The following is a 23,564-nucleotide window of genomic DNA, read 5'->3' as shown; positions in this document are numbered from 1 at the left end:
GGAAAGGGGGGGGGGGGGGGGGGGTTGTGACACTGAAATCACCAATCAATACCATTCTGGAACAACTCGTGCCATTCAAATTTAAACCGTAAATCAAAAGAAAACCGTTGAACCAACTGAAACCACACATTGGGGTGTTACATCAAAACAACTGTTAAATAACACAAAACGTAGCATAATTCAAATAAATCGATGAAAAAACAAACAAACATGATTATTTGCTTCAAGTGATGGTGGTAACTCAAGCTAATTAAAAACTAAACGGATATATTGCAACCTAAGGTAAGAATATATACCCAAGTGACAGCAACCGAGGTAATAACTTACATGATTTGTGACACAGTTTCTCTGGTACGTTTCTGCATGAGAGGGACAAACGCTCGTGGTAAGTCAAGCACTTCCTCTGTGAGAGACACAACACAACTGCCTCATGCCATGCCTCCAAAATCCTCCTTCGTTTACTGGGGGTTGCACCCAAAATGCTGGCACTATCCCATCGGGGAACATGGCCAGCCTTCAGACCATGTTTGGCAATGGCAGATCTCTTTGGATAGTTGCACTCGAAGGCCTTGCGATGCTCATTGCCCCGTTGTGTTAATGGTCTTCCTCTCTCTCCAATATATTCAGCCCCACAAACACAGGGAACCCTGTATACCACCCCTGCCCAGTCATTCCTGGGAAGCTTATCCTTGACATGCATAAGTGCCTGTTTCATGGTGAGCATAGGTTAGTAACTTACCCTCACAACTGCCAATTTTAAAACTCTGCCAATCCTTTGGGACACACGCGGCACAAAAGGCAAAACACAATAACCTTTTGGTTGTTGCTGTGGGAAAGACCTGTTGCGAGGCTTCGCCAAGTTCGCATCCCTTTTTGGTCGTAATCTGTCCGGGTAGCCATTGGTTTTCAGCACATCTTGTAGATGTTTTACCTCTCTCCTTTTTTATTTGATTGTCGATGGTAAATCAAGTGACCATCAGGTAGGTGGTCTTTCTGTCTTCTACCGACTCCTCTCCGACATTGCACCCCCTGCTCTGTCTGTGCTCTGTCCCCCAAATATTCCTGCAGGACGCACAAGATCTGCCAGCATCCCTTTTCTGGTGATACTGCCAAAATCAAGATTCTCTGCTCACCTTCACTCTTTCATTCCTCTTTTCTCCCGTCTCTGGAACAAACCCCACACTCTCTTCAATCCCTCTCCTCCCCCCAGGTCTTCAAAACAGCTGTTCACCACCATCTCTGATCTTCCCCCATCCAAAACCTTGATCTTTACTACCCCCGTTAAAACACCCCAAATCCGCCTCTTTCAATCCCCAACTTCTTTCCTGAAATTCCTAGTAGTGAAATTCCGAGAAGTGTTCATTTGCTTCATACCGTGTACCCCTTCCTCCTCCCCAGCCCTCCCCATTCCACAGATCTACTGACGTCCTTGTTCTCTGCTGTTGTTGTGCTTGTGTGCTTTCCTCTCCCACCCCCTCTTGTCTCCTGCTCCCTTCATTGTATGTTTTATGTGCCTGTGCATGTTTTCATGTTCAATGTGTTAGCTTTTACATGAGCCTCGATTCTGTATACAAAAAAAACAAAAAAACAAAGTTGACACAAACTAGGAAAAGGTAGGGTTCAAATAATCCGGTATGAAAAATTTGAAGAATACACACAAATTAGCACAAATTTAAAAACAAAACCAAACTCGGAGCACAAAGCAAACAAGGAGACAACAAAATAAACAGCAAAAACGCAACAAAAATGACCAGGAAAGACTTATCTTTGACAAAGTTGGCAGAGGCGAAAATCAGACATCCATAGCTCAGAGACCGGAAGCGGGAATACACACAAAACACACTGACAGATCTCCTATAGATCTCTGTGATCGATACCAGAGTCCAGACTGGGTTGTGTCATGGTTAGCGCATCTGCGATCGATACCAGACTGGGTGGTGTAATGGTTAGTGTGTCCACTTCGCATTTAGGAGTTTGGCGGTTTGAACCCCGACCGATTCATACCAAAGACTTCAATAAATAGCCCCAAGTGGGCTGACAGTCATCTCTTGAGGTTGTAGTTCAGACCACTGCTGATTTTGGGGGGGACTCCCCTGGAAACATCCCTGATCCTCTATGAGGCACACTGATAGGTAATCGAAGCATCGAAGCCTGAATGATTGTGAGGGCCTTCGAGTAGAAGGTCTGTATCAGGTTTCAGAGCAATTGGTTGGCAAATGAGGAACGAGTCGAGATCCGATGGTTGGAGGGTAACGTAAAATCGAAGCACGAGTGCAGGCTCCTGTCTTTGTTATTCATGTGTCTAGTTTCAGAACAACCAGCTGGGTAATAAGGGAGGAGTAGCAAAATAGCAAAAAGTTAACGGATGGACGGACAGACATCCGAACATCACAACTTATATTGTAAGTTCAAGTTCATCTCTTTGTGAATTGAGATGAGACGACCTAAAAATAGTACGTGCTGCTCATTTGCTTAATGCTCTGCATTTGAAAGGATACAGCACAAACAAACAACGCTGGGAAGGCAATGGCAAACCACCCAGTATACAGTACATTCAGAAAGTATTCAGACCCCTTCACTTTTTCACATTTTGTTATGTTGCAGCCTGATGCTGAAATCGTTTAAATTCATTTTCCCCTCATCAATCTACACTCAATGCCCCATAATGACAAAGAGAAAACAGGATTTTAGAAAGTTTTGCAAATTTATTAAAAAGAAAAAACTGAAATATCATATTGACATAAGTATTCAGACCCTTAACTCAGTACGAGGCACCTTTGGCAGCGATTACAGCCTCGAGTCTTCTTGGGTATGACGCGCCAAACTTTGCACACCTGGATTTGGGGATTTTCTGCCATTCTTCTCTGCAGATCCTCTCAAGCTCTGTCAGGTTGGATGGGGACCGTTGGTGGACAGCCATTTTCAGGTCTCTCCAGAGATGTTCGATTGGGTTCAAGTCAGGGCTTTGGCTGGGCCACTCAAGGACCTTCACAGAGTTGTCCCAAAGCCACTCCTGCATTGTCTTGGCTGAGTGCTTTGGGTCATTGTCCTGTTGGAAGGTGAACCTTCGGCCCAGTCTGAGGTCCTCAGCGCTCTGTTTCAGGTTTTCATTAAGGATATCTCTGTGCTTTGCTCCGTTCATTGTTCCCTTAACCCTGACCAGTCCCCCAGTCCCTGCTGCTGAAAAACACCCCCACAGCATGATGCTGCCACCACAATGCTTCACTGTTGGGATGGTATTGGGCAGGTGATGAGCGGTGCCTGGTTTCCTCCAGACATGACGTTTACAATTGAAACCAAACAGTTCAATCTTGGTTTCATCAGACCACAGAATCTTGTTTCTCACATTCTGAGAGTCCTTTAGGTGCTTTTTTGCAAACTCAAAGCGGGCTTTCATGTGTTTTTCACTGAGGAGAGGCTTCCGTCTGGCCACTCTGCCATGAAGCCCAGATCGGTGGAGTGTTGCAGTGATGGTTGTCCTTCTGGAAGTTTCTCCCATCTCCACACAGGATCTCTGGAGCTCAGCCAGAGTGACCATCGGGTTCTTGGTCACCTCTCTTACCAAGGCCCTTCTCCCCCGATTGCTCAGCTTGGCCGGGCGGCCAGGAAGAGTCCTGGTTGTTCCAAACTTCTTCCATTTAAGAATTATGGAGGCCACTGTGCTCTTGGGAACCTTCAATGCAGCAGAATTTTTTTTGTAGGCTTCCCCAGATCTGTGCCTCGACACAATCCTGTCTCTGAGCTCTGCAGACAGTTCCTTCGACCTCATGGCTTGGTTTTTGCTCTGATATGCATTGTCAGCTGTGAGACCTTATATGGACAGGTGTGTGCCTTTCCAAATCATGCCCAATCAATTGAATTTACCACAGGTGGACTCCAATCAAGGTGTAGAAACATCTCAAAGATGATCAAGATAAATGGGAGGCACCTGAGATAAATTTCAAGTGTCATAGCAAAGGGTATGAATACTTATGTAAATGTGATATTTCAGTTTTTTATTTTTAATAAATTTGCAAAACTTTCTAAAATCCTGTTTTCTCTTTGTCATTATGGGGTATTGAGTGTAGATTGATGAGGGAAAAAATGAATTTAAACGATTTCAGCATAAGGCTGCAACATAACGAAATGTGAAAAAGTGAAGGGATCTCAATATTTTCTGAATGCACTGTAACTGGTGAGAAAAGCGGCACCATTTTTGTGACGTCACTGAGTTAGCCCAAGTATCTAGGGATGCGATGCCACTTCACCGAAACTCAGTGGCTATTTTTTCCTCATTTAATAGTCCTGTGTTGTGTCTCATCCATCTGTATGTCCATGTGTGCAACATGTGAGTGACAGCTCCATTACGAGCTGTAGATCGTAAAAAAAAATTGTGTTTCGGTGAACCGAACTTCCAAGTTCCATGTTTCAGTGTATTTGCATTGTATTTTTCATCTTCTGTATGCTCATTACTATTGTCTGCTCCGATTTGGATTGAGTTTTCAAATCTTCAAATTCGACTCGGTTTTCAGTGTGAGCGTAAACTTTAAATTTGACGGAGCGAGATTTTAATGAATCACTTGAGAAAACGAGATGGTATTCATAGAATACATACCCTGCGCAGTCAACTTGGTGTGAGCCAACTCGTCTGTTTTTAAAGGCTTTTTTTCTCTTTGATCCAATATGGCTGCCAGACCACGTGCTATGACATCATAAGTTTATATTCTCTAATATAATTTCTGCATAGATCACGCTCAATAAATTTAAAACTGATCAGACTAAGCGTTGTCCGTGTTGAATTTTGACATCATAATTGAGGCACCAATGAGTCATCGTTAAAAACACCTATTCCCCATGCGGAGTCCTTCACAATGAACCATGTTTCAATTTTTCCATGGAGCGGTTTTGGAGATATAGAGGTGCAACGTTTTTCGGTTTGCATTTGACGTCATAATTAAGGCACCAATGAGTCATCGTTAAAAACACCTATTCCCCATGTGGAGTCCTTCACAATGAACCATGTTTCAATTTTTCCATGGAGCGGTTTTGGAGATATAGAGGTGCAACGTTTTTCGGTTTGCATTTGACGTCATAATTAAGGCACCAATGAGTCATCGTTAAAAACACCTACCGTATTTTCCGGTGTATCAACCGCACCCTCGATTTTCGACTTCCAAAAAAATAAATAAAAATAAATCAGATTTTCGAGGGGAAAAAAAAAAAATCAGGAAAATTTAAAAAAGAGAAGAGAATAAATAAATAAAATGGAAAGCGAAATATGATGAAAGGAAAGAGAAACTGAAGACAGAGAAAGAGTGAAATTACATGAAATGAGTTGAAAGAGAATAAAAAAAACATAATTATTCTTTCTTGCCAATGTGGGGCCCTGAAAAGGGCCGTTGGGTTTAGTCTCTAAAATCCGAAGAAGTCCTCGTCATCCGTTTCTTCAGTCCAATCCGAGTCGGGGTAGGCGAGATCATCGTCGTCGTTATCCTCTTCTCCATCGTCGGTCACTGCCACTTCATCCTCCCAGATGATGTCATCTTGAGTGCCATCAAGGGCATTAGATATGCAGCACTTGAGGAAGGCCCGCTCGATGATGGCTGCCGGTAACTCCTCCCAGACCTTCAGTATCCAGCTACAGATCGTCGGGAGGTCCACCTTCCTCATCCTCCCAGTCTTGGTGAAGGTCTTGTCCCCCGACAGCATCCACTCCGACCAACAGCGCCACAGACCGTCTTTGAACGGCTTGTTGACTGAAACGTCTAGCGGCTGCAGCAGCGACGTCATGCCACCCGGGATCAACACCAGATCAGTGTTGAGCCCCCTCAGCGTTGACTTGGTCTCCTCTGTCTTGTGACAATGGAAGGCGTCGAGGACGAGCATGCTCCGTCGCCGCGAAAGCCCACCAACTCGTCTCCCCCACACGACGCGGAGCCAGTCATCTACCAGCGCTTGGTCCATCCACCCCTTGGCCTGGGCACGAACGATTACACCCGGAGGAAATTTATCCTTTGGTAGTGTCTTCCTCTTGAAGATGATATACGGCGGCAGCTTTCCACCATCAGCGGTGCACGCTAGCATAACCGTAAAACGATCTTTCTCATGACCCATTGTAGTGATGGACACCGACTTGTCACCTTTGGCCGAGATGGTGGTCCCTCGAGGCACATCGAAAGTCAGCGGCGTCTGATCTGCGTTGCCGATGTGGCTTAGGGGATAGTCGTGCTGCTTGCGGAACTTGATCACGAACTTCTGAAAATTAGCAGTCTTCTCTGCTATGTCATCAGTGAGACTCTGTGCGATGTGGGTTCGCCGGCGAATGGAAAGGCCAAGACGACCCATGAACCTGTACGCCCAAGACGTACTGGCCGTGAAGTCATCAACCCCTGTTTCCCTGGCGATGAGTCGGGCCTGGAGTCGCAACGCTCGTGTCGCGATGGTGTGTCCCTCGGCTCGCTTCTCTCTCACCCACATTAGCAGTCTCTCCTCCAAGGCTGGCCACTGGGCTGCTTTGCCCCTCATCGCCTTCTTCTTCTTCGGCATCGTCTCCAGCGTCTGCTTGTTAGTCCGCCAGCGTCTAATGACGGACTCGTCGATTCCGAAGTGTCTGAAATGTCCATTCCGAAGTGTCCATTCCGAAGTGTCGGCTGGCCGCCCGATTACTAAACTCTTCTGCAAACCTGCAGGCACGGAGCTTGAAAGCTGCTGTGAATGATCGCGGTGCCATCTCGTGGTCTTGGTCAGGATAGAAGCGAATGGTGAAGCTTGGTCTTGGTCAGGATAGAAGCGAATGGTGAAGCTTGGTCTTGATAGCTCAAACAGGATAGAACGAATGTTGAAACTCCCCGTTGACCTCTCCGTTTTATACATTCGCCCAGCCCATGCGGCGGCATCAAAGCCGACTTCAATAGGTATACCGCGGCGTTGGTTGGACAATAGGTACGTCATAATGTCCCATGCAAAACATCCTGTTTACCATGTTGACGCTTTTGTTTTGTGACTTAATCCTGTCTTTATTTAGCACACTCTATTCACTATGTGACCTGTCATTCAAAGAGGACTAGTGAAAGTACACATTTTCACAAACACGCATAGAAAAATCAAATATTACAAACTTCAAACTTTCTTGTATTTTGACTGGCAGCAGTAATCGGCGTTGAACCTACCTTAGTAACGTAATTGACGATCATTCATCATTGTATCCCCGCAACCCCAAAGTAATATAAAGATTACGTCCCTTTGATATGATAGTTTTTCAATGCACAAATTTTTCTGTTACTGTGTATCAACCGCACCCCCTTTTTTAGGGTTTTCCCGTCGGTAAAAAACCGCGGTTGATACACCGGAAAATACGGTATTCCCCATGCGGAGTACTTGACAATGACCCATGTTTCAATTCTTTCAATGGAGTGGTTTCAGATACATAGGGGTGCAAAGTTTTTCCAAGATGGCGCCATGTGTCCTGTGACGTAGTAATCATCATTAAAATATTCTACAGGAGGAGGCGCTCCTATGGTAAAAATTTTGTCTCAATCGGACCAAGAATTTCAAAGTGTTACATATTGTTATGAATTTTGGGTAGGGGAGAATATATAGATCCAGGTAGATCTGCATAGGTAGGTGCTCCGATGATCGTGATAGAGGAACCATCTTGATGTACAGTAAGTCAGGGACCTGTAGCCTGGAGGTCGGATAAGTTGGATATTTGTCCCTGTTACGAGGGGGTGGGGCATGGTAATTAGTTCAGGGATTATGGGTAAAATTCCCTTGTATGTCATCCCCCCTGTCGCCATCCCGTTGTCCCTTTTGGCACCGCACCATAGACATATAGCTAGGCCCTTAGCTGCACACATTAATTAAATCCCCCCTTACAATGACTGACGATAAAATTGACCGGAAGAAACAAGCAGGAAGCGGCCGCGTACAACGGCGCCATAGAAGACAAACATCGTGCAAGGCAGGCAATAGCCACGCTCAGGAGGACACTTGATTGACAGGGGGGAGGGGCGAACAAAGAGCAGAGCGCCGATTGGCAGGGTAAGGAAGAGCTCGTGATTGGCCACCGACCAATGACACCAAAGGCGCTAGACGCTCGGCCAATCAGTGCGGAGGGCGCGAGGCACTGCCAGCAAGCGACGCAGGGATTGGTAGGGAGGACGAGACGGCCAGTAAAACGACTCGCTGGCAGACATTTTCTCTCTCTCGTTCTGGCTTTCTCTCTGTCTGGACCTTCTTCTGCCCCCTTGCCTTCTTGCGCTTGTACCCCTTTGTGCGCATGCATCTCCTGCCTGCCCTAAACTTCCCTTGCGGTCGGCGAACACCGCTGCTGTGCGACGGACGTTGGAGAGGCGTTGGGGCGCCGTCGAGTTCTCTCTCCTGGTGCCTGCGTGCGAGTGCTGTGTGGCATGGGACGGATCGAGCCGTGGGGCCGGTGTTCTCGCCAGCAGACGGACCGTGCGCTTCGTGCCAACCGGAGCGCGTTGGACGACGGAGCTGCACAACCTGACGGTTCCTGACTGAACCACAAAGATAAGACGAGCATTCACCACACAATGGTTTCTTTATTTATCCTCCCCATCTGTGTGTATTTGAAATCTGTGCGGGGACGTCCTGATATAGGGGTTTAGTTATTTATCGGTTTCGTTATTTATCGGTTCTTTTGTTCTCAGAGTCCGGCAATAAAGCCACATGTACTTCTTGTACATAAACTCCATTTTCGTGTGACTTAATTGATTTCAGGTTGAAGACGCCTGCGACCGTGAAGGTAAGTCGACATTCTCCCCCAACCCCCTTCTCGTGGACGATCCGCCATCAATTGGAAAGGCCTCAAAGTAAGCTCCAATCCATCTGTGGACGCTCTGTCTTAACTGAGAGCGTCCGCACGACAATATTAGCTCCCTAAACCCAGGTTACGGTGCATCTCAGAGTCTGGTGCGGGAACACGGCAGAAAGATTTGTTATTTTGCGTTTTCTAATAAATCATGGTAAAACCACACCAATGCAATTGTAGAACAAAACAAGTAATTGTATTAACAACTCTCACATACACAATAATAACACTATTAAAGAAAGTACAATGAAAATGTCACTTGCATCAAATGAACAATACAAATGATGGTACCATCATTCTCCAATGCTCTCAAAGCAATGAACTCACGATACGCCAAACATGAGTGGGATGTAACATTCCCCAAAGTCCGTGCACGAATCTCCACGCTGGTTGAAGATCGAGGTCGTGCAGAACGGCAAATCAATAGGCAGGTATTGGCGCGACTGTGGATGGGGAGTTACGCGGTGAGAGGTCGATATGGGAATTGAGCCGACAGGGAAAACCAACGGCAATCAACACGATGAGGTCGATACAGAAATCCCAACGGCAAAACCAGCTGCACCGAGCGGACAGCCTCTTCTTCTTCGAGGACGAAATGGCGTATAGGCCCGTAATGGAGGCGTTTGATTTCTCCAACGATGACTCACACTTGGTGATAAAACCTGAGACTCAGGTTTAATTGCACTCGCAATATATGACGATGTCGCGCAATCCCTTTCACGGGAAGCCTCAACTCATTCGCGACCAACATATAAAAACAAGTCCGCTCGCAGCCTCGACGTGACTCACAGCTCTCTCCTCCTCTCTCTGCCCATATTGATCTCTCTTCTTCCGGTCTTTTTGCCGCGTTTTCCTTTTTCCTTCACAAACATTTATTTTTACCTTTTACTAAAGTCATCTCCATTTCACACAAAAATCTTAACAACAACATTACCTGAAACTAAAAATCCTTCAAGTATATAACAACAACAAAGGTGGAAGTGACGGATCCGTAACAGTCCCCACCTTCAAGGAAGAAAGTTTGAACACGGTGAAAACTTTCTTTCCATACCAAAAGTATCTTTAACACCCAACACTACAAATCAAAGCTATGGCTGATCAAATCCCGTATGCCAAATTTTTTTCCAAACAACGCACAGGAACCCTCAAGGTTAATTCAATCTGGATGAACATCCTGCTGGAGATATTCCATCTTAACAGGGTTCATCCGGTAGGGGTGTTGTTTCACGGGAGTGGCCTTCCCCACATCAATATCATGACATACCAGATCGGTACGACCAGGTACATCTGTGAACAAATGCGCAAACTCAGAAATGAGGTTGGATAATTGTCCTTGTTGTTCCGTCGTCAAATGACCATATTTCTGGTCGAGGTTCCTAAACACTTCAGTGTTCGTCAATCTGGGGCAAGCCTGGTCATCAATGCTATCGAACTTCACACTGGCCTCAAACTCTGGATTATCTTGCACACCGACTACAGGTACGATAGGGTGAGACAGGAGCCATTTTTTCCACAGGCTTCATTTCATAATATTTCTTAAGTCGGTTAACGTGACACAGCTGCCGCTTTTTCAGTTGGACTGGAGTTGTCACGACATAATCCGTTTCATTGACCCTCCTTTCGATGGCATAGGGACCAAAATACCTAGCCTGGAGCGGATGACCTGGAACTGGAAGCAACACTCGCACTCGATCCTCAGGACTGAAATTTCTTATCTGAGAAGTCTAGTCATGTCTCACTTTCATTTTGTCCTGTGCTGCTTTCAAGTTTCCTCTCGCTACTTCACAGGCCTTAGCCAATCTGTGCCTAACAGTTGTCACATACTCTAACACAGTTGACTGCGACTCCTGTAGCCACTGTTCCTTCACCAGTTTCAAAGGTCCTTGAATTGTGTGTCCAAACACGAGTTCAAAAGGACGGAATCCCAATGACTCCTGAACAGACTCCCTTGCAGCAAACAGCAATTAGGGTATTCCCTCGTCCCAATCCTTGTCACATTCAAAGCAATACGTTCTGATCATATTCTTTAATGTCTGGTGAAACATTTCCAAGGCCCCTTGGCTCTCGGGATGGTAAGTACTTGACCTCACTTGCTTCACTCCCAACAGGTGTACCACTTGCTGAAAAAGCTTTGACGAAGTTGGAACCCTGATTAGACTGGATGACCTCAGGTAGGCCAACCAGGGTGAAAAAATTAATCAAGGTCTTTGCAATAACAGTCGCAGTAATTTTCCTAAGAGGCACCACTTCTGGGAACCTAGTGGAAGTGCACATGATGCTCAGAATATACTGATGTCCAGCCTGAATTTAAGGTAAAGGACCTACACAGTCAATAATGACCTGGCTGAATGGTTCTTCAAAAGCTGAAATCGGTTTTAAAGGTACTGAAGGAGTTTTCTGATTAGGCTTGCCCACCAGCTGACAAGAATGACAAGATTTACAGAATTCCGCCACATCACATCGCAATCCTGGCCAGAAAAAAATGTGCCAGAATTCTTTCACACGTCTTGTTCACTCCAAGGTGCCCGGCCAAAGGTGTCTCATGTGTCAAACTCAATATCTCCTTCCGGTATGGTTGTGGCACAACAATTTGGGAAAGGGCTTTCCACTCGTCATTCACTGGTACCTCCGGTGGTCTCCATTTTCTCATCAGTATTTCCCTTTTCATGAAGTAACCAACAGGTATCTTCATAGCCTCTTCCTCTGTAATGGCTTTACCAATCAAACTCCGGAGTTCAGAATCTCTGTGTTGCTCTTCAACAAGTCTCTTTCGGACAAGCACCGTTTGTTCAACCTCGTTCCCAGATGTCTCCGACGGACACTCCATTTTATCCTTTAATCCAGATGAAACCTTATCATTAGGTTTCTTGGTGTCACTCGCTTTACTACCGTGTCTCCCAGACCTTTCCTCCAATACCTCTATGGAATCCAAATCCACATCACCTTCCTTCTCATTCTCTTCAGAGCACTCCCGATCCATAGCACGAGTCACTGCACATGATGGAAAGATACCCGGAATCTCCTGCTCTAACTGTGCTGTGTTATTTTCCATACTGGGCTTTTCCACCAACATCGGAATTACCTGAAACTCGACCACTGGCCAAATCGTTCCCGATATTAAAAGAAATTCCCTCCACAGGAAGAGTGGCTTGTAATCCTATGGTGACCGGTCCTGACACCAACTCAGACTTTAAATGGATCACATGAAGAGGAGCTTTAACGAAGCCACCAACCCCCTGTAAAAGGACACTAATCCCAGTTGCAGTTTTTTCAGACAATGACAAAATGCCCTCGAGCAACAAAGATTGATGTGCTCTGGTGTCCCTCAATACCCTAACAGGTCTCTGGTTAGTTAAGTCCAGTGACACAAACCCCTCGGAAACTTAAGGTTTGTAACCCTCTTGGACAAGGTCGTTCTATGATGCAGTAAGTGTGGCATGGGGACCTTCACAGGTCACTGTCCTCCAAGGACGATTTCTCACACTGGCCAACACATTCGAGTTGAACTCGCCTGACTCCGATCCTGATTTCTCCTTTTCAGGGCGTAACATTGGGACATAAAATGCCCAGGTTTCTTGCAAAAAGCGCACGTAGTCCCGGAGGAAAAGCCCATGGTCTGCATCAGGTCCCCTGGAAGATAGGTCTGCCTTGGACAGTCAGTCTTTTGATCTTACTATAATTCACCAAATCTCTGTCTGTCTGTTCGAAGGTACCGTAAAAACTGCTGAACCGATCGCAAAGATATTTTGGGTGGGTAATCCTGGGATCTCCAGGAGTAAAATAGGCTATTTAGTTTTCCCAATTTCAGCTTTGGTCTCCAGCATTCTCAGGTTTGGACTCCCGCATAACATTCGCGTTCGCATAACATTCATTGTGACGATGTTCTCATTGTGACGATGTATGTATTCACGGTAGTGTTTGACGTGACGGTGTGAACGGTGAAACATTTGAACTCGTAATGTTTTTCGTTTCATAATCCTTTAATGAACGTTTAATGTTTAAAGAACGTTTAATGTTTAATGAACATTTAATGTTTAATGAACGTTTAATGCCCTTCGATGTCCGGGGCCGCACGCGTGCTACACTGGACAGGCCAGCGTGTGCCTTGCCCTTTGCCGTCAGGCTCGGGTAAACCGCTGAGCCCCATCCGTGATGGGGACTGGGGCTTGAGACAGTGTCCTTCATTAAAAGTATAATAAACGCTGTCTCCATCGATCTTGCCAAGGCCGTACAGCCGTAACGTTTAATCTCTACATGAGAGAATTCCACATAGCTATTTGAGCGGTGAATACGCTAACAGATCGCTGTCTCCATCAATCTTACCAAGGCCATAACAGCTATCGGCTCAAAATCCTTTTAACTGTTTTGGTACAGTTACATGCATCGGGAATTTGGTACATGTATCGGGAGTACATACGACATAGCGATCGTGAACACGATTATCGATCACAGTCATCACGATCATAGTGTATTGATCACAATTTGAAACACGATGGAATAATATTTACCGATATGAACAGTGATGTGGCTTTTATTGAAATTCTAAAGATACTGTTTAGATTTGATGATTTGCGTGTGATATGATTCAACGGATGTTTATATGAATCGTTTAAAATAAAAAAAACCTTCAATTTCTGATATTTTGCCTTTTAATTTGGGCTTCCCAATTGAAGCCCCGCCCATAGGGCGGGTACCGTTGCTAGTCACTAAAATTTGAGGTTCCAGATTTTGCTCGATACTCCTCTCTGGGCCGCCTCCATGACGGTCTCTCCATGACGGTCGATCCATTATGGTCTCTCCATGACGGTCTGGGCCTCCATGACGGTCGTCTCCATGAGAATTTGCTCTCCAAACCTGATTTAATGCAACTCCCTTGGCTACCTCTCGGCGGGAAATTAGGTTTGTGAAACCCCATCCTGTGGGTCAAGGCATAGTCATCTGCCACTGTTGCTGCCTCATACAACTCAGGTACTTTTCTTTCATCCAAATGATCTTTAATGTCCGCGTGGACGCACTGTTTAAATTCTTCCACCAAAATCAATTGTCATAAACGGTTAAAGTCTTCCCCAATCTCTTTAGAGTCACACCACCGATCAAACATCGTTTCCTTCTCTCTGGCAAACTCCACATGGGTCTCATTCTCCCGCTTCCTGGCATTCCTAAATTTTTGGCGGTAAGCTTCAGGGACCAATTCATCGGCTTTGAGAATGGCTTTATTGACTGTCTCATAATCTGCACATTGGTCAATCGGTAAAGCCGAATAGATATCTTGAGCTTTACCCACCAGAACACTTTGTACTAACATAGTCCATGACTCCACAGACCATTTTAACATCTGAGCCACCTTTTCAAAGCGTCTTTTTCATTAAAGGGTGGAACCAGTCTTACATGCCTACCAATATCCCAAGAGTTCTGACTTGTCGATCTATCCGGCACGGATAAGATTTCTCTCCGTTCTCCCAGTAATTCAAGCCCCTAGAGCTTAATTTCCCTCTGATACTCCATGTCCCGTTCCTTTAAGTCTCTTTGATACTACATGTCCCATTCCTTGAAGTCCCTTTCAGCTCTCCATTCCTCTGCTCTTTTCTCCTCGAGTTCTCATTCCTTTTCCGCTCTTTTCTCGTTCCTTTTCTGCTTTCCTTTCCTCTCGTTGCTGCCTCTTCTCTTCCAATTCCAACTCTTTTAATCTTTCCTGGCTCTGCAGTTGCATCTCCATTTTCCGGAGCTCCATTTTTCCTTTTTCCCCTGGTAACCAATCCAATGCTACCTCTTCCCACTTTTCCTCTCCCACTAAATATTCAACCACCAACGTCTGAATCTCTGCCTTCTTCATATTAACTCGGACCGCCAAGTTACAGTATTTGGCCAACGTCCTAAGTTCTGATCTTTTTAACGCCTGGAACTGTGCCTCATTAGGGGACGTCACAAAATTTTCCACGTCAAACACCATTGTGACTATTAGTTAGCAAGCTTGTTAACCTTCACACAAAAATTATCAAATTTGGGAATGTTAGGGAATGTCAAATTTGGGAATGTTACGGAATGTCAAATTTGGGAATGTTAGGGAATGTCAAATTTGGGAATGTTAAATTTGGGAATGTTAGGGAATTCAATCCCAGATGAGAATGTTAGGGAATTCAATCCTGGACGAGTCCCGATTTCTGTTACGTATTACCTCCCCAAACGCCGGTGCATCTCAGAGTCTGGAGCGGGAACACGGCAGAAAGATTTGTTATTTTGCGTTTTCTAATAAACCATGGTAAAACCACACCACTGCAATTGTAGAACAAAACAAGTAATTGTATTAACAACACTCACATACACAATAATAACACTATTAAAGAAAGTACAATGAAAATGTCACTTGCATCAAATGAACAATACAAATGATGGTACCACCATTCTCCAATGCTCTCAAAGCAATGAACTCACGATACGCCAAACGTGAGTGGGATGTAACACTACCCAAAGTCCGTGCACGGATCTCCATGCTGGTTGAAGGTGGAGGTCATGCAGAACGGCAAATCAATAGGCAGGTATTGGCGCGACTGTGGATGAGGAGTTACGAGGTGAGAGGGCGATATGGGAATTGAGCCGACAGGGAAAACCAACGGCAATCAACACGATTAGGTCGATACAGAAATCCCAACGGCAAAACAAGATGCACCGAGCGGACAGCCTCTTCTTCTTCGAGGACAAAATGGCGTGTAGGCCCATAATGGAGGTGCTTGATTTCTCCAACGATGACTCACACTTGGTGATAAAACCTGAGACAGGTTTAATTGCACTTGCAATATATGATGATGTCGCGCAATCCGTTTCATGGGAAACCTCAACTCATTCGCCACCAACATATAAAAACAAGTCCGCTCGCAGCTTCGACGTGACTCACAGCTCTCTCCTCCTCTCTCTGACTGTATCTATCTCTCTTCTTCCAGTCTCGTTGCCGCGTTTTCCTTTTTCCTTCACAAACATTTATTTTTACCTTTCACTAAAGTCATTTCCATGTCACACAAAAATCTTAACAACGATATTACCTGAAACTAAAAATTCTACAAGTATGTAATAACAACAAAGGCGGAAGTGACGGATCTGTAACAAAAGAAAAAACAATTTATACTGCTCGAATCAAGCGTTGTACTTGTCAAATTATGACGTCATAATTAAGGTACCGATGGCATCATCATTAACATATATTATTCCCCGTGGGGAATAATTGACAACACACCATGTTTCAACTTTTTCCATGGAAGGGTTTCGGAGATATAGAGGTGCAATGTTTTTCGATTTTTCCAAGATGGCGCCTGTACCACGTGACATATGATGTCATAATTGTGAATAAAAATTTGTACAGGCGGAGGCGCTCCTATGGTGAAAATGTTGTGTCCCCCAAAAGTACCTCCGCCATCTTATTTGCCAAACAGCACGTACTATTTTGTGTCAATCAATCCTATGGTGAAAAAACGGTTGCCGAGAAAATGGATTTTAAAAATACAGACACGCACGTACACATGTATGCAACCGAATGCTTAACCGTGCTTTTCGCTTTGCGAGCACAGGGTAACTAGGAAAAATACACAGAAGCAATAGTTCACCAAAATCAGTTAGCAAAATCTCAACATTCTGGAAAGTAGGGCAGTTGTTATAGTATTACCTATCTCACCGATAACGGAAACATTGGTCAACTAGAATGGCAATTGTCGAGCTCATCATAGTCATAGTGTTCCCACACACGTTACCTGAACACGCTACTATTGTGGCCCACTGCTATTATACACCCTATTATCCAGGCACCCTATTATATCAGCTAGTTTCTTGGCATTGGTTATGAACGTCGTAAATTAAATTCTTCACTCACATTCGGGACATATGAAGATCAGATATGATCACATACATCACACATATGAAGTTTCAGATTTTTCGGATAATGGTTTAAATTCAACCAATTAATAGCTGGACCACTTCACCAATGATGTCATCATTATCATCCTATATACCCCGTGGGGAGTTGATCACATGCGCCAAGACCCATTGTTTTTCGTTGAGTGGTTTCAGAGAAAATAATGCCCAATTTTTTCCCTTTAATACAATATGGTTGCCACAACATTTGACCTATGATGTCAGAGTTAGCAATAAAATATTATCCATGGGGAGTCCATCCTATGTTTAAAGTTTCACATCGATCGGACAAGCAGTTGCAGAGAAAACAATTTTTACAGCGAAAATATATAGGCGCAGGCGCAGACACACACACGCGCACGCACGCACGCACACACACACACACACACACACACACACACACACACACACACACACACACACACACACACACACACACACACACACACACACACACACACACACACACACACACACACACACACACCAAGGCTCAGTGACGATCTTGAAAAGAGCCATTGGAACAAAACTCTGAGAGCAACACAACTTCACAACTTAGGCCATGAATCACGGTCTTTCATCGAAGTGGAGGTGGATACTTACCCGTGCCTTGTGGTAATACTTGCAGAGCTCGTTGGCATCATGGAACTTCTTCTCCTGCTTTGCCGCCTTACTTACCTGCCAGATTGATTTTCAAGAATTAGGACAACAAAGACTTTTGAGGCAAAGAAGGGTCCATTAAAATCGTTTTCAAAACAAGACTCGTCCAGGTATATTTTTCAAGACACAAGTATAACAGCACTCGGTAGAGCGCATACCTCCAGCAAGCTGAACACTTTACACTTTGTATCCCACTGATAGGCCGGATCTGGATTTGGACCTAAACCAAAATCAAATCGGCTTGTTCTTGTCACCTACCCAACTCATCCACCAATTTTAGTCATAACTCGTCCATAACTTTTTGAAATATCTTGTTATTTATCGTTTTTCCCCCTATCTCTCAATGGTGAAGAATCACTTTTAAAATTAAAATTCACGTATCTGGATTCCGATCTTCACCAAATTCGAAATAGGTCTCCCTTGTCACACACACAAGCTGTCCACCAAGTTTCGGCTGAATGTGTTCGTAAATTTTTGAGATATCCTGTTCACAAACAAACAGACAGGGGTGAAAACATAACCTGCATTCACCTTCGGTAATTAAATTGCAGCGTTGGATGGTTGTATTTCACTCGTAGTGTTGAAACTATCTTGGCCTTCAAGTCTACCGTTGGTGTTTTTCCCTTTCCTCAAGTGTTCCATCTGTCCTGTTGTGTCCTGATTCAGCGTACTAATACCAGCGCTTCCACGAGCCTCGACTATGTATACAAAAAAGTACAATTAACTTCTATTTTCTTACAAACATTTTATCGTTCCTTTCACTAAATACAACACAACAACAACAGGCATTTTAAGGCCATTTTCCCTGATAGAGCGGGGGTTAGCCTTGCGGTCCCCATGACAATGTTCTCCATTTTGCCCTATTTTCTGCATCTCCCCTTGTTAACCCCCTTGCCCGCATTTCTTCTTCGACCATCTTTAGCCAAGTCTTTCTCGGTCTTCCCCGTCCTCTACTTCCTTCTACATTCATTTCCATCACTCTTCTCAACCAGTCACTTTCATCCTTCCTCAACACATGACCAAACCATCTCAAACTGTTCCTCTTCACAGCATCAATCACAGACTCTATTCCCATCATCTTTCGCAATTCATAATTTGTCTTCCTCTCTCTCAACGATACTCCACACATCTATCGAACCATTCGCATTTCCACCCTTTCCAGCCTTCGTTGCTGCTCTACGTTCATTACCCATGTCTCACTCCCATAAATCATAACACTTCTCACACATGCAGCATACACCTTTCTCTTCAGCTTCAACGACACTCCCCTCCTCGTCAGCACGCCACTCAGTTCCCGAAACTTCTTCCATGCACATCTCACTCGAGCAACCGTTGCTGAGTCTGATCCACCTTCTCCATTCAGCATGTCTCCAAGGTAACAAAATGTTTTCACACCTTCCAGCTTCACGCAGTCTCCAAGATCCAACTCAACATTTCCTCCATCTGCAGCTCCCTCTGTGCACACCTTACACTTGAATGTAGCTGCCACACTGGTTAATGACCTTCTCAAACCACTACATTTTTGATGAACCCACTCAGTGCACATTGCACATTTGTACATTGTACAGCGCACATTGTGTACATTGAATGGAATTCACTCCGACACCCTACCTGCACACAGCACAGTTCACTAAATAGTGAACTAAATAGTAAATAGTGAAAATAGTTCCTTTCACCAAATAAGAACTGGTAACTCTAAAAGAGAAAAAGAAATCAAAGCAGAGTAAATAAAGAACTCCAGTTCCATTCATATGAGGGTCTTATATGTTGTAAGAGAACTTCAGGTGTGATGCTGTATATTAGAAATACTCACTTGTGCAGAGCAATTGTAGAAATCATTGTGTGTTGGTTTCCATGGTTTCAAACAGCGCCAGCAGAACCCATAGTTGCAATTACCGCAGGTCATGCTGTAACCATCAGATGCAAAAACAAAAACAAATGAGCTTTTATCAGGAGGTGGCAGCTGTGAACTAAGAGTAAATGGGAGGAAGTGATCAGGTGGTACTTACTGCAAACAACCCTCGTTTTTCTCGATCTGTGTTTGACAACTGGGACAACGCTTTGATATGAGCTTTGCCACATGTTTACTCAAAGCTTCAAGAGTCATCCCTTCGTAGAATCCTCCATCGTCCATCCACTGAGACATGTGGCTGCAGCTGGCTGGGTAGTGCGCCTGACAAGAACAAGATCAAGTTTGATGCAGAAGATGGACAAGCACAAGCAATAAATCAAACATTTCACTCTGACCTGCAAATACCACCTGTTCAGGCAACGACTACATTCCATTTCTGCTGTTGTGTTGTCTTGCAACATTCAAGCAGAAAAACTGAATGAACACGTTGATAGAGCCCAGGAAACACAAATAGGAGCAACTGTCGATAATTCGCTCAAACAATCAATAAAGTACCATGCATAGGTCCTGTTTTTCTTCTGTTTATTTTATACTTGGAATTCTGCCACACTTTTGCACTTTTTTCCCCTTTTAAGTTAACTTTCTCGGCAACTGTTGGTCCGATTGACACAAAATTTTCACTGCAGTATGCGTAGACGCATGTATAATTTTTAAAATGATAATTATAATGCCATAGGTCACGTGGTATGGGCGTGTGGTCTTGGAAAAGATGAACTTGGAAAAGATAATCTTCTCCAAAAAAACTTTGGCCATTATCTTCTCTGGAACCAGTGCACAAAAAAAATTGAAACTTGGCACACGTTAGGAACGCACCATGGGGAACAACATTTGATAACGATGACTTTATCGGTGCCTTCATTATGACCGTCATAATTGGATGCGTCTAATTCTTTATCCGATCAGCATGAAGTTTTTTGAGGGTCATCTAAGAAGAAACTTAATGACAAAACATAATCGGTGTCATGGATTGGCAGCCATATTGGATTGAACATAAAAACTTTAAAAACCTGCTTCTGCAGAATGACCAAATAAAATTGATGCAAAACTTCATGCACATGATCCACTGAATATAGTGTGTAATTGTTAACCTCATAAGTCACATGGTCTGGCAGCCATATTTTAAAATTGGAAACTTTTTAAAATCCTCTTCTCTGAAATGGCTGGACAGATGGAGGGGAAACTTCACACACATGTTCTCCAAGCCTTGGGGATAGCAGTGTGTTGACGACTAAATCATAAGTCACATGGTCTGTGGCAACGATATTGGATTGAACAAAAATATTTTAAAAAATTCTCTCTTGAACTGCTACATCGACAGACATGAACCTTCACAATTATGATCTAGTCGTCAAGGGGAATATGTTTTCAACATGATCTCATGTAAAAACATAAATTTCAACATGATCGGTCGCACGGTCTGGCAGCCAGAATTTTTTTTATACATTTGAAGAAGAAAAAAAAAACCTTAACATTTTATTTTCACCAGCCATGTAACTATTTCTATTAATTACATACTGTTTCAACTCAGTGGCATCCTGCCTATTAATTACGTACGCCTATTATTTACATACTATTGGAATGTTCCTTTAGACACTTTAGACTGCTGAGACCCCTAAGATCTTTGTAGACCCTTTAAGACCCTCAAGACCCCAGAAGACCTGTCGTGGTCAAATTCAATTGGAATTGATCAAAACTTGTGCAATTCGATTGGCGGCACAGAAATCCAGTTCAAGTGGTTGTTCACATCCCAGCTTGGTTGAAAATACTCCCATGCTCGCCGGGTGGATGAGACACGGGATGGGAGGGGGAAATCTCTCCGAGTGACTTTGAAGTAGGATGGGCCCTCCCCCCCTGTCCTGCACACAAGAGGCCACTCCCCTATTTGTAAAAGGAATGATGAGGGGGGGTTTTTTTTTTTTTTGTATACAAGATCGAGGCTCCTGTAAGAGCAAACATTAATCACAAAAAAAACAACCTGACACATAAAAAACATATAATAAAGGGAGCGGGAGACAAGATGGGTAGGGAGAGGGAAGCACACACGTACAACAGGAGAGAACAGAGACATCGGGAGATCTGTGGAAGGGAGAGGGCTTGGGAGGAGGACGCATGGAAGGGGAGGTGGGGAGTGGGAGAAGTATAAAAGACGTGGACACTGCTAGGACGACCAAGAAAGGAGTCGGTATTTCAAAAAAAGTGGGTCTGGGGTGTAATTAACGGGGGTAGAAAAGATGGGGGAAGACAAGAGAGGGTGGTGAACAGCTGTTTTAAAGACCTGGAGGAAGGAGTGGGATTGAAGAGAGTGAGGGAGTTTGTTCCAGAGGATGGAGAAAAGAGGAATGGAGGAGTGAAGGTGAGCAGATTCTTGATTTTGGCAGTTTAACCATAAGAGGGTTGCTGGCAGATCTTGTGCGACCTGCAGGAATATTTGTGGGATAGAGCCCAGAGAGAGCAGGGGGAGCAAGGCCGGAGAGGAGTCGGTAGAAGACAGAAAGTCCACCAACCTGCCTGCGGTGAGTGAGTGAAAGGCCCTCAGAGTTAGCTTCATCGCGGGAGATTCCAATGATTCTGACAGCTTTGGTTTCAAAAGCGTGAAGCTGAGCTAGGTGTGAGGCAGGAGCACTAGCCCAGAGGGGAGAGCAGTATTCCATTGAGCTGCTGATGAAAGCTTTGCATGTGGTAAGGAGCTCAGGTGTGTCAAGGAAGGACTTCGCACAACGGAGGATGCCCAGTCGGCGACTGGCTTTAGAGGCCAGCTTGGAAATGTGGTTTTCCCAGGAAAGATCATGGCAGATAGTGAGACCCAAAAGCTTGAGTGACAGAACTTCTTGGAGAGGATTGTTGAGAACGTAGATGGGAGGGTTGTCCAGTCGGTCTTTTCGGAGAGACATAGTAAGAGTGTGAGATTTGTCAGGATTGAAAGACACGTTCCACTTGTTTGACCAGTCTATGATTTTGTCCAGGTCTGCAGGTAGTGAGGAGGCTGCAGATTGCCGATCTGAGGGATGAGGTATGGAGCGGCAGAGAGTGGAGTCATCAGCAAAACGATAGAGAGGATTTTCCAGAGAGTCGGAGAGATCATTGATGAAGACCAGAAAAAGCACAGGGCCCAGAACACTGCCTTGGGGAACTCCAGCCTGAACAGGAAGGGGAGATGAGAGAAATCCATTCAGGGCCACACGTTGACTACGACCAGAGAGGAAGTCCACAAGCCATGCGTGGAGATTTCCATGGATACCATAGGAGAGTTTGGTGAGCAGTGTGGGGTGCCAGACCGTATCGAAGGCACATGATATGTCAAGGGAGACGGCTCTGATTTCCTGTTTGGCATTGAGGACCTCCATCCATTGTTGAGACAGCAGAAGCAGCATGTCCAGAATAGAGTGACCTGGTCTCAAACCAAATTGATGATCAGAGATCAAGCCATTGGAGAAGAGGAAGGATTTGATATCCAAAGCAATGATGGATTCCATGACTTTGTAGATAATTGGGAGCAGGCTGATTGGTCTGTAGTTGCAAGGATTTGTTTTTGCACCTTTTTGGTGTGAAGCGGTAATGTTCGCTGATTTCCCAGCTAATGGCAGATGACCTTGAGCAAAAAAGAGGGTGAAGAGAACAGAGAGAGGGTGAGTTTGAGCGGAAGAGCAGGATTTTAGGACCCGTGGGCTGATGCCGTCTGATCCAGTTGCAGAATCGGAGTCGAGGCTTGACAGAATCTTCTCCACCCTGTCAAGAGAGAAGGACACAGAGTCCAGGAGCAGTGGGGTTCAACTGGGTACGGTGGGTACAGAGAGAGACGCTGTTGGGACACAATATTTTGAAGCAAACACAGAGTTGAGGCATTCAGCTTTTTCATGTGCGGTGCCAACTGTGCAGCCATTTGAGGTAGGGGAGGGGATGGAGGGGGGAACAAACACCAGAAACGGATTTGACCAGATGCCACCAGGATTTGGAAGAGGGAGACAGGTTTGAGAGTTCAGTCTTGAGAGTATAGAGACAGTGTTTCCTGGCTCTCCTGAGGGTAGACACATACTTGTTCCAGGCTTTGTGAAAGGAAATGAGATTGCCTTCCGTTGGATTTGCCTTCCAGGAGACTAAGGCTAGTTGTTTCAGGGAAACTGCCTCACCACCAGATTCCGTGTACCATGGACGGGAGGAAGGGTATGACAACTGAAGATGAGATGGGATAAATCTGTGCATCAGAGAGAGCAATTTACATTGGAAGAATTCCCAGGATGAGTTGATGTCAGAGGCAGTAGAGATGGGAGACCAGTCCAGATG

At 44.8% G+C, this 23,564-nt stretch overlaps 1 protein-coding gene across 7 annotated transcripts in view; it reads right to left on the bottom strand.

Annotated features, from left to right (window-relative positions):
- The window catches only part of CUL9 (cullin 9), a 321,162-nt gene that overhangs the window by 48,279 nt on the left and 249,319 nt on the right, over positions 1–23,564 (bottom strand). For 6 of the 7 annotated variants that reach the window (XR_013623648.1, XM_068115286.2, XM_068115288.2 and 3 more), the window contains 3 exons: positions 19,381–19,544; positions 19,185–19,278; positions 17,315–17,389 (listed from right to left, as the gene is read on the bottom strand). Coding sequence is in view for 5 of the 7 variants with exons in the window: in XM_068115286.2 (XP_067971387.2) it covers positions 17,315–17,389; positions 19,185–19,278; positions 19,381–19,544 (333 nt within the window). In the remaining 2 variants the exon portion in view is untranslated. Of the gene's footprint in view, positions 1–17,314; positions 17,390–19,184; positions 19,279–19,380; positions 19,545–23,564 lie in introns of those variants that run through there. The other variant, XR_010984381.2, reaches the window with a different exon arrangement.

The sequence above is a fragment of the Myxine glutinosa genome, chromosome 5 (genome assembly GCF_964187855.1).
Source record: "Myxine glutinosa chromosome 5, kmMyxGlut1.1, whole genome shotgun sequence".
Lineage (NCBI taxonomy): Eukaryota > Metazoa > Chordata > Myxini > Myxiniformes > Myxinidae > Myxine > Myxine glutinosa.
This window is presented reverse-complemented; position numbering and strand designations above follow the sequence as displayed.